This window comes from Patagioenas fasciata, chromosome Z (genome assembly GCF_037038585.1).
Source record: "Patagioenas fasciata isolate bPatFas1 chromosome Z, bPatFas1.hap1, whole genome shotgun sequence".
NCBI classification, from domain to species: domain Eukaryota; kingdom Metazoa; phylum Chordata; class Aves; order Columbiformes; family Columbidae; genus Patagioenas; species Patagioenas fasciata.
The window spans coordinates 35,700,523-35,715,475 of record NC_092560.1 but is presented as its reverse complement, the minus strand read 5'-3'; the positions used below and the strand labels follow the sequence as shown (position 1 = coordinate 35,715,475).

At 37.7% G+C, this 14,953-nt stretch overlaps 1 protein-coding gene across 7 annotated transcripts in view; it reads left to right on the top strand.

Moving 5' to 3' along the window:
* The window catches only part of AUH (AU RNA binding methylglutaconyl-CoA hydratase), a 118,756-nt gene that overhangs the window by 586 nt on the left and 103,217 nt on the right, over nucleotides 1–14,953 (top strand). For all 7 annotated transcript variants that reach the window (XM_065861645.2, XM_065861644.2, XM_065861642.2 and 4 more), the window contains exons 2-3: nucleotides 6,490–6,557; nucleotides 6,654–6,741. In XM_065861645.2, the coding sequence (XP_065717717.1) occupies nucleotides 6,490–6,557; nucleotides 6,654–6,741 (156 nt within the window). The remainder of the gene's footprint in view (nucleotides 1–6,489; nucleotides 6,558–6,653; nucleotides 6,742–14,953) is intronic.

Below are 14,953 nucleotides of genomic sequence, written 5' to 3'. Positions count from 1 at the left end.
GGGCTGCCGGCATGGCAGCTGCGGGACCGGATCAGCTCGGCCTGTCTTGGCTTCTCTTTTTCAGAGTATCGCGCTGAATGTATGAGGTTCACCTTTTTGAGTTGGCACCTCTAAGGGGAGAAAATGAAATTTGGCAGCAAACTTATACAATTATGCTGCTTCCCAAGCATCTTGTGTGCAGGGGCAGACAAGGACACAGAAGTTGTATCGATTTTTTCTCTTCTGAAAGTGTGGCTTCAGCACTCTTGCTTATCTCATGCTGCTTTCCTGGTAACCATCTCTCTCTTCAGTGCTGCCAACTGCTATTGACTTTGCTCTACTCAGCTATACCAAGAGTCTTGTTTTAACCCACCTGGTTAATCAAAAATATAAAATCCATGCTCCAGAGTGATCTGGAGCTAATGCATCAGAACATGGACACTTTGTACTTCCCCTTCTGGTTTGGTGCTCACCAGATTTTGGAGGTGTTCTTCTTTTGGAAGTGTTTCACCTCTTTGGTGTTTGTCACTTTCTTCCCAGCGGGGCTGTCTAGGAATAGTGGAGAAACAGTAGATGCAAGCTCTGTTCCTGAGGATGTATTTTTAGACCCCGATGTTATAACTTGACAATATGGAGAGGGCCATATTGTGGAGCTCTATTCTGCAGCGCATGAATCTTTACGTGGATGGTATGTCTTGGGATAACTGTATGTTGAGATGCCCAATTCAGTTTACATCTTTCAGCACGTTAGCTCAGTTATTTCGTACTTGCTGCTACTTCTGGCAAATGCCTCTCAGTTGACTATGCTTATATATAGATTTGAATACATATACAGAGAGGTAACTTTAAAACTTCGAATCTTAGCATGAAATTTAGAAGGTGATTCTTTTTCAGAGGAGAATGGGTTCTTCCAGCAAAGGTCAGGTTATTCTGTCACTGTTAAGTGTCAGTAAAGTTGATGATGTAATCTGATCCTGAAATCTACTTCTGTCTTAATGATTGTTCTGTTCCAAACTCTTTTCATTTTCTTTAAGACATAATTCTTTAGTCCTCAACCAGCTGTGGAACTTGGAATTAATTATCTATTTTAATTTTTTGAGGTTATTTTAAACTGAGGAAGAGGCAAAAGCAGAAAAACAGAAAAGGCAGAAGCAAAGTATAGTTGGTAAAATGCTGAAGAAGTGTTTTCGCTTTTTTTGTGGTTTTCCAACAAGTGGTAGAAAATACCCGAGTAGTGTTTAAGATAATGATTTTTATTTCTGCTGTTGCAGAACAAGCAGTGGAATTAGGTGCTGTGTTCCAGCTGTTTTATCAGCTAGGAATTAACACTTTTGTAATTATACAAAGGTGTTTTCTTCTGTGTATTTATCCTAAGTTCATTGCTGAGTGTTTTTGATGCAGATACTGTGTGTTTGTACAGAGAATTGGAGGAGGTTTTTGACAAAAAGGTGCAGAGATGGCTAAAGTTTTGCATGTCGCTAGGCCACCTGTTTTCATTTTTTCTGTTGAAAACATCTTTTTGAAGTTTTTTTTCTTTCCTCCTCAGAATGTACATTTTTGTTAAATGTGACATTAAAAATATCCCAAAAGATGGAGATGATATTTGGGGTGTTAAATCAACTGTGACTATGAGTCGTAAGGAAGGACTCAATCAATATGTTTTTAATTCATTAATTCTTTTCAGGAGAAGGGGTTTTCTTTGGCTTTGCCTTTTAGAAGAGATAGAAACAAATACCGTTTGCTAGTGAAGGATAAGAAGAAGGGTCTAGAAGTAAACCAGAAGGAGACATAAGCTTCATATGCCTCCTTCAGTAGCACGAAGAGCAGATCATGTTTCTGCAAAGAACATACAGCATTTATGTCTGCTTCCTGTCATCCTGCTACTGCACACTCTCCTGCTCACCTTGTGTGTCAAGTTTGCCTGTCTGCCTAGAAGAGCACATAATACCCCTGCTGCATTAGGACGCTAACTCCCTGTGGCCTTTCTTGCTGTTCTCTGACCTACCATTTGTGTTTCCACCAGCTCATCTTTAGACCTTCCCAAGTGATACCCCAGTGCCATTGCCTCGCCATATTCTTCTTCCATTACATACTTCTTGAACTACACTCAGGGACATAGCTTGTACCTCTGACTGCCTTCTATGGCACACACATGCTGGTTTATGCTGTAGTTATGTTTTTGTCCACACCTAGGCTTTCCATGCTATTTGGAGAAGGATGTGTTTGTCCCAGAGCTTTTACAGCTGAGGATGCTGGAGAGGCAAGAAAGCTGCCGGTCACTGCCTCATGTAGAGGCATGTATCTTGTAGCCCTAGAGAAATCTTTCCCCGCAGGCAAAGTATTATAGCAAACTGTCCTGCTTCATGACACTTTCCCATGACTTGTACCCCACAGTTTTGGGGAAGTTGTTAAAAGCAGACTGAAATGAGATTATATTTGAAAGGGCTAGTTATTGAAATTTTAATTCAAGACTTTCTAGCTTCCAAACTTGAACTGAACTAGAATACAGAGGATGTGAGATTTTTGAAGAATGTTGCAACTTGTGAAACTTTTAGTATCAGTTTTCTATGAGTATTGCTGAATGTCAGTGTGTTAGTATTTTTTAATTAAAGACGTATCGTTTGCCTTATCTGAGATTCTGTTTGATTATCACTAGGGCTGAATTATGTCACAACATTGAACATTTCAGAATTTTTAGCCAGATTGCATTAGTGATCCCATTACAAATGTTAATGAGTTTAAGGTTTTGCTCTTTAATTTATAAATGGAATTAGGACAAATATCTCTGAAGTCTTGACTCAAGTGTTGCAGTGTCACTTGCTGGAATGTGACATAAATACTTGTGAAATTTAGATTTTACACCAGAATAACTCTCTCTGCGTATGTTTTCCACTTGGTTTTAGTTCAGTTAGAGTATGTAAGAAAGCTTTTTGTCCTCATCAGTTAGAATTTTAACATATGTAGAATGGGGAGAACAAATATGGTCTCAGTTGAAGTTCTTTATTCAGAAGTTGGAAACTGGTAGCTAGCTGATAAATCAGAAAAGCTTCCCCTCTTTTGCGCTCTCTTTAAATAAGACAGGGCTGAGCAGATGAGATCTACTAATTGAAGAAGTGCAGGCAAGATTTTTAAGTGGTGCTTAGAGATAAAAAAAGTGCAGATATGGGATTTTGAAAAGTGTTTGGGAGCTTTTTAAAAATACTGCCTAGTATACTTCTATATGATTTTACACTTAAATACTTCTTGATCAATGGAAACCACCAGAATTGTGCATGGTATGCTCACTGTGGAGTCTTGTTTTGCATAAGAAACTATTCTAGAGTAATAAACATCTAAGTCAAATTGTCGACCTTGGTTTATCTGAGTTGTTAAGTGAGACAAGCTTAAAAACTTAGCCCTCTTTGATCATTGCTCCATTTTTCTGTGCATACTTCAGATTTTTTTGTTGCTGTTGTGAAAAAGTACATTTGAGTAGATCATTTGTGTAAGTGTGGATACTTACAGAAATAAATGTATTACCAGAAATACTTTTTACACAGATATAGCGAATCTTTCTAACTCAGACAAAATTACTACGAGTGTAAAGACAAGATTTATTTGTAAGTAACCACTTAAATGTGTTTCTACCAAACATAGAGGATTAATATTTTTTAGAAACTAAAAAATAGAAGGTAAAACAGATAAAAGTAAGTTTTTAAGGTAAGATTTCCTGTATACTGACAGAAACTGTAGTTAAACCAGGTCCTCATCACTTTGTTTAAGTTGGTCCACCCTGTTTTGTATTGTTTAGAAAGAAATACGATGCATCTTTATCTCACTAGAAGACTTTTTTTTTTTTGCTTTTATTATATATGACTTTCAGATAGTTTTCTCTTATGCATTAAGAATTATGTAACAGGCAGCTTCCAGCAGTTTAAATCCTGTTGAATGGACACAATAGGGAAGATTTGCTTTAAACAGTTTTTGCTAGGAGATTCTTGGGCTGGGCTGAAGAAGGGAGAAGGATTGAATTCTCAGCTGGAAATCAAGAAGTCTGTTTTTCAATTTCTGTTTTATGACTTTGGGCAGGTACTTAATCTATCTGTAGTTTGGTAAAAAATTTAGGGAAAGCTTCCAAATCTTACTGCAGTATGAAAAAACTTAAGAATTTGTTTTAAGGGTGCTCAGATATTAATAATACAATAGTAATGGCATATTAGAACAAAACTGGCTCAAATGAGAATTCAAGGAATGTCTTTTTGATGCGTCACTGCAATATGTGTTGTTTTTTTTTTTTTTTTCTGTAAGCCTTTTGTGCTTCTCCTGCTGCACTTCTTGCTTCACCTTTTTTTTTCCTATTTAAGAGATAAAACAGCTGTGTGGGTGTCATTGCTATTTACCTCTTTCTTTTTTTTTTTCTGGAGAGACAGAAGTGGTAGCTTTGTGATTTGATATGACACTGCTAAGAAGAGTCAACTTGTATGAATTGTCTTAGAGGATCACCCCTTCGCAGGAAAAAAATATTAAAAGTGCTCTAATGTTAATTGGCACTTCCTTCTGAATACACTAACATTGGTGGTGGAGCAGCAGTCTTTGGGCTCTGATGGGGAGAAGAAGAATACAAGTGTAATCAAAAAATGTCATTGGTGTTGACAAGAACAGGCTTCTGAAAAGAACGTTGTTTCCTAACTGAAGAACCGTTTGGGATGACTACATCTCTGATGTATTTGAACATCAGATTTACTGTGTGTCTTAGAGTTTAAAATGAAAGCCAGCTCAAGGGTTGTTTTGTTGCTTTGCTCTTGACTAATTTACTTGCATTGAACATGTGGAGTATTTGAATTTGGTGTAACTTTAGTGAAGAATAAGTTGTGACCATAGAAGGAAAGTGCTACAGTCAGAAGCACTACTTGAATGTTGTCCCGTTTGCTTAAAAAAACCTAACCAGGATCCTTTGCAAGTGCTGAATTAGTAGTCTTGCAGGAGGTCCTAGATGAGTACCTCGAACCACAGGGATGAACAGGTGGAAATTTAGGCTTACAGAACAAGGGAGTGAAGGTTATTTGGGCTAACCCAGCTCTTCTCCCCTTTTAGAAAGTATCTTTACATAGCAATTGGTTGTACCCTGGGGGCAAGCAAGACGCTTGTATGCTCTATTACTTGGACTTAACCATTTTTACTTGTGTCTTAAGAGTGATAGCTGGCGAATGGAGGACTTTGGTTTCAAATTGGTGGCTGCAGAAGGAGCATGAGCTCTCTTTAGTCTTGTGTGCGTGCATGTGCACATACATGTAGGAGGAATAAAAGGAAGGAGAGTGGGCTCAGGCATTGATAGGTCAGTCATTTGAGAGGACAGTTTTCCCTGAAATACAAGAAATAGTATGTGCTGAGATGATGAGACAGTCACCCTGTGGAGGCTATGAGAACCAGATTGCATATAGGTGAGTGGTGAAGTAGTAGATACCCAGGCAAATACTGGGTGTCTGGAATTTCTTTTTTTCATCTGATAGATTGATGGGAATACTGTGGCCATTTTTGTTTGAGATAGAGATCTTCCTTTTTGTCTTTCATTCTTGGCCCCTGTCTTAATCCCTTGTCTTTCTCCCCTTACCCCTGCATTCTCCAAGTCATGATAATCTTGATTGGTAAGACCTTACCAGGACTGAAACAGTTTTACACTGCTGTGTACTGGTGTTTAGAACTCAGGGATTATAGTATGTTCAGGAAGTAATTGTCTAAAAGAATGCTGTAGGTTTGGTAGACTTAGACATTACCAAGATAAACTTTTCAGAATTTTCGCCTTTGATAGTTGTGACTGTTAAGCTGACAGGGTATGAAGTAAGGACAAACAAATAGTGTTTCTGCTGCAATATTCAAACCAGTGTGCATGTAGTCAGTCAGTGAGACAGCTGATCTCTAAATGGACTAAAGGAGCTGTCAGTGTGTGATTGGAGCTTTGTACCAAGCATTGGGCACAGTTTTTGTGTATCATGGGAGAAATAATTTATTATTTTTTTCTTTTTAAACAGAAGGCCATGTTTCCTATTGGTAGCATTCTTTCCATGTTTGTGACTTCCTTTTACCTGTATAAAAATTGCTAGTCTTAGCTGAGGGAGCACTTCTTGCTTTAAGAAGTCTCTGAAAGCAAGCTGTCTAAATATGAAAACGTATGCTTTACAATTAAATATGTTTCCTAATTGCATGTCAACATTTCAACAGAAACATGAAATTTGTGCATACAATTGTGTAATTATACATTCAGCCTTTGTAAGCAATATTTCTGTGTGAAAGTGTTTGGGCCATGTTTTCATTCTTAAGATAAATGTCATTTCTATTTAACATGGAAATGTTTAATATTGTAAAATGTAAGTAAATTTACTTTCTTTGAAGAACTTGGCAGTTAGGTAATTACACTAGCATTTTTGCAGACCTTGATGATGCTTTTCTATAATTTCAAAATAATAATAATTTACACAGATAATATGTATTTTACTACATTGTAACAACGATACCATTTTTCTTCTCCTCTAGGAATTGTGGTGCTTGGATTAAACAGATCTCATGCCAAGAATGCACTTAACAAAAATCTTTTAAAAATGGTAAGTGAAAAGACTCATTTTTAGTGTAAGGTGAAGTATTAGAATTAAGCACTTTAAAAAGTGTTTCGTTATTCCCCTTCCTCCTTTTCTCTGTAGATGTCAAAAGCTGTGGATGCTTTGAAATCTGATAAGAAAGTACGAACTGTTATATTCCGGAGTGAAGTCCCAGGGATATTCTGTGCTGGTATGCAAACTTAATTTTCCTGAGAAACTGGAAATCTGTTGTCTCATATTGCACAAAAAAAGCACCCAGATTCCAAGGAAACATGTCTTTTGTATATATTCATCTCAGTAGCAAACAAAACTTTTTTTAATGATTTTCCTCAATTGCTAACAAGAACTGAATATTGGTTATATTCTTTCTGTGTCATAAAGTATTTAAAAAATCTAATAGATTATTCATGGTAATGGAAAATAATGTAATTGAGATTCTAGAAAGTCTTGCATGTACTTCAGAATGAGGACCAAATAATAATGCTGTAGGCCATACAAAGAAGCTGTGTAAAAAGATGTATCAAAACCATATTTTAAAATTGTCAAAATTAACTTTTAATTAAAGAAGCATACTTAAAATTCATAATGAACATGACTGTTATTTCAGACTAAATGTATTCTCAAATTAAAAAGAAACAAAAGTCATGCAGTTCAACCCACAAATCAAGCCATACATGTGTCCTACCAAGTGCTCGGGAAAACAAAAGCTCTCAACTACCAAACACTGGGAAACAGAATTTGTCAACATGTCAAAATCAGGTGAAGCAACCTGTCTTTTGTGGGTATCAATTGAATAATCTCCTTATTTTCAGATATCCCATCCGGGTCTTACTTGTTAAACTTTAATTTAAATCCATCTGCGACTGAAAACAGACGTCAGTCAGTGTCTTCTTTCTGATATAGAAACAGAACTGTTAGGAACGAGTAGGAGATTAGTTCTAAAATTTCTCTTTTCTGATCATTTATGCAGCCATTAAGCTTACTAGCCACACATAACATAATTAATTCAGTTTTAAATGCAAAACATTTTTTCCAGTTTCATATGTAACATACAGAAGTACTTTTAGTTAAGTTTGGAATTTTTTTTTTTCATCCAGATACGGTTTGTCACTTATAAGACTTGTGAAAAGAATTGTCTTGAAAAAAGGGAGTACTCAATTCAGCATTTAGTAATACATATAAGTAAGTTAAATCACCATATTTAATTTAAATATTGTATCTTGTTTTAAAACAAGTTTTAAAGATCAATTACTAATATAATATTCAGAAAAAGTTTAAAAGCTGTGTTTTTTAAACTGATGGACAATGCAACATCAGAGCAACACATGAAAATGGGATGTCCAGTTAGGTGTTATGTACTTCTAATAAGAAGATGGCGCTTAGATGAGATTTGTTATCAACTGTGGGTCTTTTTCGTTTTACTTTTTTCCTTTCTTTTTTATTTTTTTTATTTAACATTGGTTTATTTTACAGTAGTGTTATACAGGAAATGTGGGAGCAGAAGTACTGCTTTGGAGGCACAGGATTTCAGGTGTGCTATTGATTTGTGCTCCAAGTACTTCTCCAGTATTCTCTGTTGGCGAACTTTCCAGAGCTGTTTTGGTATTAAGATTTAATATGGCCATTGTTGCCTGTTTGTCTGGCTTAAAAAAGGCAACTTTGAGTATATATGCGTGGCTGGCTGTAGACAAGATGCAAAGGTGTTTATGTGTGGAAATTAGGGAGGGAAATTTTACCTGAAAAGAGGAGTGTGAAAGACGAGGGTTGAATAGCTATATCCAGATCTTAAACCAGGGAGTAGAGATAGGGTGTAGACCAAGTGTCTGTGATTAAAAAAAGTGACAGGTGAAAGGAGGGTCCTAAGAAAGGATGCTCTTATAGCTGAACCTGTGAAATAAAGGATGTTCCAGCAGTGTTAACTGAAATTCAGGGTGAGGCAGAAGTCTTGAGGCAGAGTTTGTCAATGAAAATAGGCAGAAAGAACTCAGTGGCTGGATGGATTGCTTCTCTACATGATTTTAAGGGGTATCTGTAAGGAGAATGAAACTAGAAGCAGCATAGTGGGGCAGGGACATAACAGGTAATGGCTTAGGGAAATAGGATGAAGGGAGGGACGTATTGGATGTAAGAAGGCATTTTCTAGAGGGGACTTAGGAAATTCAGAAGAACAGAAGGAACGTGTTTTCAAACTCAAAGGACGTGTTGTTTCAAGAACACTTTGTCAAAAAAATAATCTTGTGAAATATTGTCACATTTTCTTGTGCATTATAGTACAATTCAATTAGGCTAAGCTTTGAATGTTTGTTGTATTTTTTTGTATTGCCTCAATTAGGCCTTCCTGCTTGCATGTGTGGGAATGTATGTTTTTAAAAGTACATTTTTTGTGATGATTTTTGGACCACCATCTGACATTTTACAGACCACAGATTGAGAAACTTTGTCCTAGAATGTAATTCCCTTTTATATGTGGAATGAAATCCAAGATCCTTAAATCTTGCAATTCCTCAGCTATCAACAGAAATCTGTGAAAGCCACAAGCCAAGCGTCTTGTTTCTTTCTAAGGGCTAGTCCACAAAACATGACATCCAACTGTTTTTCATAAAATGACAGCGTGAGTGATTAAAAGATTTAAACTCTGTTGATGGCTGATGTAGATTTGAGTATGGTTCCAAATTATGGAATTTTTACATGGTGAAATGAGAGAAGGAAAAAAAAGGAATTGTATAAAATAATACAGAGATGTGCCAGCAATTGTATCCTTTCATTTCTCCATAAATGTTTGCTTTGAATCTTTTACTATGGTTTTCTTAGTATCTCCTTTCTTATCCTCGCTACATGCATGGGTGCAGAGAGTTCCTCATTGATACTCTAGTGCTGATCAAAAGGGACACCTAGAAATTAGAGAAGAGCCTGGCTGGTGTTAAGGATGCATTATGTCTTTGAGGCCTTCTTGTGCTTCCATCAGAAGTGCTCTGGCTCTGAGTCACCTCTTGACCCCTTTCTTTCTCTGTCTAAAACCTGACCTTTCTGGAGTGAACATGTATGACCAGTCCTGGCACATGTAAGCCTACGCTGTCCTGACCTCATAGTCCATTGATTCAGTTTACAGCTTATACTGCTAATAAACCCCCATGCTACTGTTTTACAGTTCAGAGTAATTACAGTTTTATTTTCCTTCCTCTGGTGCCTAGCCAACCAGGACAGTTGCTTAGCCTTTACTGTCCCAATCCAATCCAAGATTGTTTCTTTCCTGAAAGTCCACATGAGTTGTTTCCGTGCATCCATCCACCCTCTGTTGATATGCAGAAAAATTCTGCTGTTTCATACGGGAGGATAGTGAAATGCTGTGATTCCTTAGAGGAACAGACCACTCCTGGATTTCTTTTTGCATGGGAGAGTTAGAAGGAAAGGTTTCAGGGGCAAGAACCTGTAACTTCTGAAGATTTTTTTGGTGAATATGTTTAGAGTATGATTGTTAAAAACAGGGTTTTCAGTATTGCTTCTCCAAAGTGAACTACACTAGTTGAAATAGAGGTTTTGAGATTGTGGAGTTCCTTGCTTTGTATATGCGTGCACACGAAGAAATGAAAGAGAGCTTTGGGGCTATTTTTAGTTGACAGATTTGAAAAAATGTTCTTTGGAGACCTTAATTTGGAAATCTCTGTCGTATCAGAATATGGATAGTTAACTTATTTTTTGTTGTAACTAACTTTCAAGACAATTTGAAAAATGTGGGTATTGATGCTTCTCAACTAAAAGTCACTGCAGCTTGGCCAATAAAGCCCCCACTTGGAAAAGGAGAAGTAATCTTTCTGCCAGCAAAAATGCGTCGTCTGGGTCTGTAGTGCAAGTAAAGCCAACACAAATGCTTTTCCTGTTGGCATAACTTGTCTACATCAGAATTTTGTTTCCAACACAGCTGAACTGGTTGTATGGTGTGTGGTTCCCGGCTGCCATTTCCAGCTGGTGTAGTTTTTCTGTCAGAATTTTATGAAATAGACAAGCCTGCTGGAGCAGATACTTGAAGACTTCTTTGTTTAGGAGGTTTTGATGTGGAGGAGGAGAGGGGTCCCGTAATAGCTCTCAAATACTTGACCTTCTCCTATTTTTGTAGAACTAGCAAGAGTAGTAGGGAAGTATTACTGTGGGTGTAGTCTCCTTTTTCTCTCCAGTTGCTCTTAAGCAAGCAAGGAGAGAGGGTGTATTTTCTCAGGGCATATTTTGATCCTCTAGATTTCAGCTCCTGCACAGGAACAGAGAAAAGAATTCATGTATTATTACACTGTTCCCTTCTGAGGATTCAGATCACACATGACAATATTTTATTGTCTTCTAAATATTTTTGTTGCTGTACACACATTCCATTCTCCAAAATAAATACCTTCAGAGGTAGACTGTAGCTAGGTTCTTCTATCTATTTTTCATTCTGGACTTTCAGGAAGCTTCAGATTCAAACTGATGCTAGCTTTTTGTAGACTGCTAGGCTCAATGACAGCTGCGTTTCCCCTAGAGCAACATGAATTATGTGAAATCCATCAGATTGGTCAGCCATGTGATGGCTATATCTAGTGAGCATGCGCATAGTAACCTGTTGAGCTTGAACTCTGCAGCTTGTATTTGACATCAGTTATTTTACTTCTTAATTTGTTTCTGATGGTGTTTTTCTGAAAGAACTAATAAGCTGTCATGGTTCTGTAGAGCATGTGTTGAACAACTGAGCCAATAAAATGTGCAGTTAGGATTGTGGTTCGATCCCCTAGTCTATACAGAAAAAAATCCCAATAAGAAAAACTGGTTTAAATGTCTTTCTTTTGAAGGTACCTCAGGCAAATAACTCCAAATGCTCCTCTACTTTCGGCCTTCAGGAGGCATACTGAATTTCAGAAGAAATTGGAATGACTGTGGATTTTTGAGAACTAGAAAAGTTCATCTTAAACAAAAGTTTGTTCTCAGCCTTAAGTACAGCAGAACTGCTGTGTTCCTGATTGATCACTTACATGATTCTATGTGGAATGTAGTTCAGATGAATTAAGAGTGTTCTTTGATGCATGTTATTCTGCCCATGTTTACTTTAAACTTGTGACTAATTGTAGAACAAGATACTTGGAAATTGGCAATTAGAAATTGCTTGTAGTTAATGCACTACATGATGGCACACTTAGTTTATGCTGCAAAAATAGATAAATATACATACACCTTTTAGCTGCAGAAAAAATACAAATGAGAGGTTTCCAGGAAGTTTTTCAATAAGAATGTGGGAATAGAACCATGTTTGTTTTCTGTATCTCCAAAAGAGTGATCCATTTCTTTTGAGGAGGCAGGCACAAAGAATGAGGGAGGAAGTTGGGTGGGACTGTCTACAGCAGTGCAATCTGTAAATGAGCTCTAATCAGATATGAATCTTTGAGATCACTGGTCTGCCTTCTCATTGGTGATTATAGTGCCTCACTTCAGAAAATTATGGGAAAGGTGGGTTTTTTTTAAATATACGAGGTGTTTCAAAATGATGGACCCAGTTTGAAATGACTATATCTCTGCAGCTACAAACTATCGGCTACCATCTTGGTGTTGTCCGTACACCAGGTGGAGGGAACATAGAGCATTTATAAAAAAAGTTACTAAAACTTTGTAACTCGTTAAACCTTTTGTAAATTTTTGTGTAATTATAACATACTCGGTCCATCTTTTTGGAACACCCTGTGTATTCACCTTCCTTTAAAGTTATTCTGTGACTGGGAATAGAGTTTTTAAAGCAGTGTATTTGGTTTACATGGCAAGGTTTTGGTAGCAGAGGGGTAGCCTCTGCAAGAGGAGACCAGGAGCTGTTCCTGTGTTTGGCATAGTGAGCTCCAACCAGCTACAAAATGTACCCATGTCTGGCTTCCCAGAGCTGAGCCCGTCAGTGATGCTGGCACCTCTGGGATAACATATTTAAGAAATAGTAAAAAAAAAGTGCAGCAGCTGTGAATGGAGTATGAAAAAATGTGAGTGAAACAGCCCTGCAGACACCAAGGTCTGTAAGAAGGAAGAGGAGGAGGTGCTCCAAGTGCTAAAGCAGAAGTTCCCTTGCAGGCCCTGGAGAAGGCCATGGCAAAGCAGGTTAACCCCCTGCAGCCCGTGGAGAACCACTCTGGAGCAGGTATCCACACTTTAGCTCAAGGAGAACCCCATGCTGGAGCAGGTGGACATGCCCTGTAGGAAGATGCAGCCCATGAAGAGCCCTTTCAGGAGCAGCTTACTGGCAAGAGCCTTTGGAGAACAGCCTGTGCAGGAGCAGGTTTTCTGGCAGATGTGGCCTGTGGAGGACCCACACTGGAGCAGTCTTTTTCTGAACAACTGAACCCCATGGAAAGAACCCATGCTGAAGCAGTTCTTGAAGAACTGTTGCCCATGGGGAAGATGTTGGAGAAGTTCTTGAAAGACTGTCTGCTGTGGGAGGGACCTTATGCTGGAGCAGGGGAAAAGGAGTGGCAGAGGTGACGTGCTGTGGTCTTACTGCAACCCCCGTTCCCCATCTCCCCTGCGCTGCAAAGCAGTGGGGAGAGAAGAGTTAGTAATGAAGCTGAGCCAGTAAAGAACAGAGAGTGTTATGGGGAGCTGATTTTAGTTTTGTTTTGCACTATCACTATTGCCTATAGCTAATAGGCAATAAATAAAATTGATCTTTCCTAAGTTCAATCGGTTTTGCCCATGATGGTAACTAGTGAGTGATTTCCTTTCCCTTATCTCAATCTGAGCGCTTTTAATTGTATTTTCTCCCTGATCTGACTGAGGAGGAGAAGTGAGAGAGCAGCTTGGTGGACAGCCAGCCAGAGTGTTAACCCACCACATCTAGATTATCCAAAAAAAGCCTGAGGTAAGACCTGTGTTCTTGAGGTCCTATGAAACTGGTGATGAACTTGTCATATAAAGCCTCAGAGGAACTTGCGTGAAAAATGGGCTAAATAAAGGTAGTTGGGAAACTGTCACTGCAGTTGACTGAGTAGGGACCAGTGCTGTGTAGTGAGTACATTACCAAAGCTAAAGTGGATTAACCTCAACAGAAGAGACTAAACCTGTAGCTACTTTGTTATTTCTTCCCTCCCGTACTTGAGATGCAAGATTCTTTTTATCAGGCTTGTGTAGGATATCTGTTTAGATGTCACTCTCTTCCTACACTGTGTGCTCTAAACACTCGTCCATGAAATATTGTGCATCCCTCTCTAGTTTTAAGTTCTCTAATTATGGCTTTAGTTTGGTTACTCCTTTAGTGGTAGCAGCGATTTATAAAAAACATTATATTTGTGTCTAAAAGAAACTATAGTCTTCCTCTGATTGAAGGCTATTTGAATTGAAGGTACTTTCAACCACAGTGTACTTTTCTTCTGTATTAAAGTTTATCTTAGGCTCTAGTGGAAGTAGAGACAACTTTAGTCATAGCTAATATTGCTACAGCATAAAACTTTAAAAAAAAGCTTTTGGTAATTGGTTGTATTCAGCTGTGATGCTAGCTGTGGATATTGCCATGCCATTTTTCTTCCTTTTTTGGTCTTGAATGAGCTGTAGACCACAGCTTGCTGTGATTTGTGAGCACAAAGCTGGTGAATAACAAATTTAAGATCAGGCTATTAGTGAAAGATAAACTATGAAAGCCAGCTAGAGAGCCATCTTTTTAGCAGTATTTTTCTGATGTAATTTTGGGATTTGCCTTTTGAAACTCTTGAAACAGAACATCTGACTGTTCCTTCTCTTGTGTGGTTTGTGACATCTGATTAAAAAATGGAAATGTAAAAAGTCAATTTATCCAAATAATATAAGCATTCTTCTTTCTCCTTCCCTACTAGAATTGAAACCATCTTTGACTTGAGATCCATACTATTAATTAGGATATACCCCAAAAAACAAATCTGTCTTAATTTGCCCTCTAGTTATGTGGTGATAATGCCAAGCGAAATCAATATTTTCGTGGACAGTGATTTAAGAGGCATGATCAAGCTAGTACTTTCTATTGTAAGACTAAGGCTGGGCTCTGTAATACAATCACATGGAACTGCAAACCAACACCTACTTCAGTTATTTGGAGTATGGGGTTATTTTATGTGATGGATATATGTATTTAGAACTAATTTTGAGCAACAGAGGACTATTCTATACTTGGTGTCATTCAGCTGGCTTATGTGTGCTGGAAAGTATAAAAGTGGAATTAAAGTGTATCTTTGGATATTGGAGAACATAGTCAGGTTGTGGTAAGTTTTGATCATTGATAAAAAATAATTTTTTAAATTATTGTGTTTAAGTAGTTCAATGAATTGTCTTAGGCTTATAGCCTTTAGAACAAATGTACACAACAAATTTGATATTTTCTGGATTTTTTTTTTTTTGTGAAAACAACCTAAAAATACTAAAAATATTAAGTTCTAGGT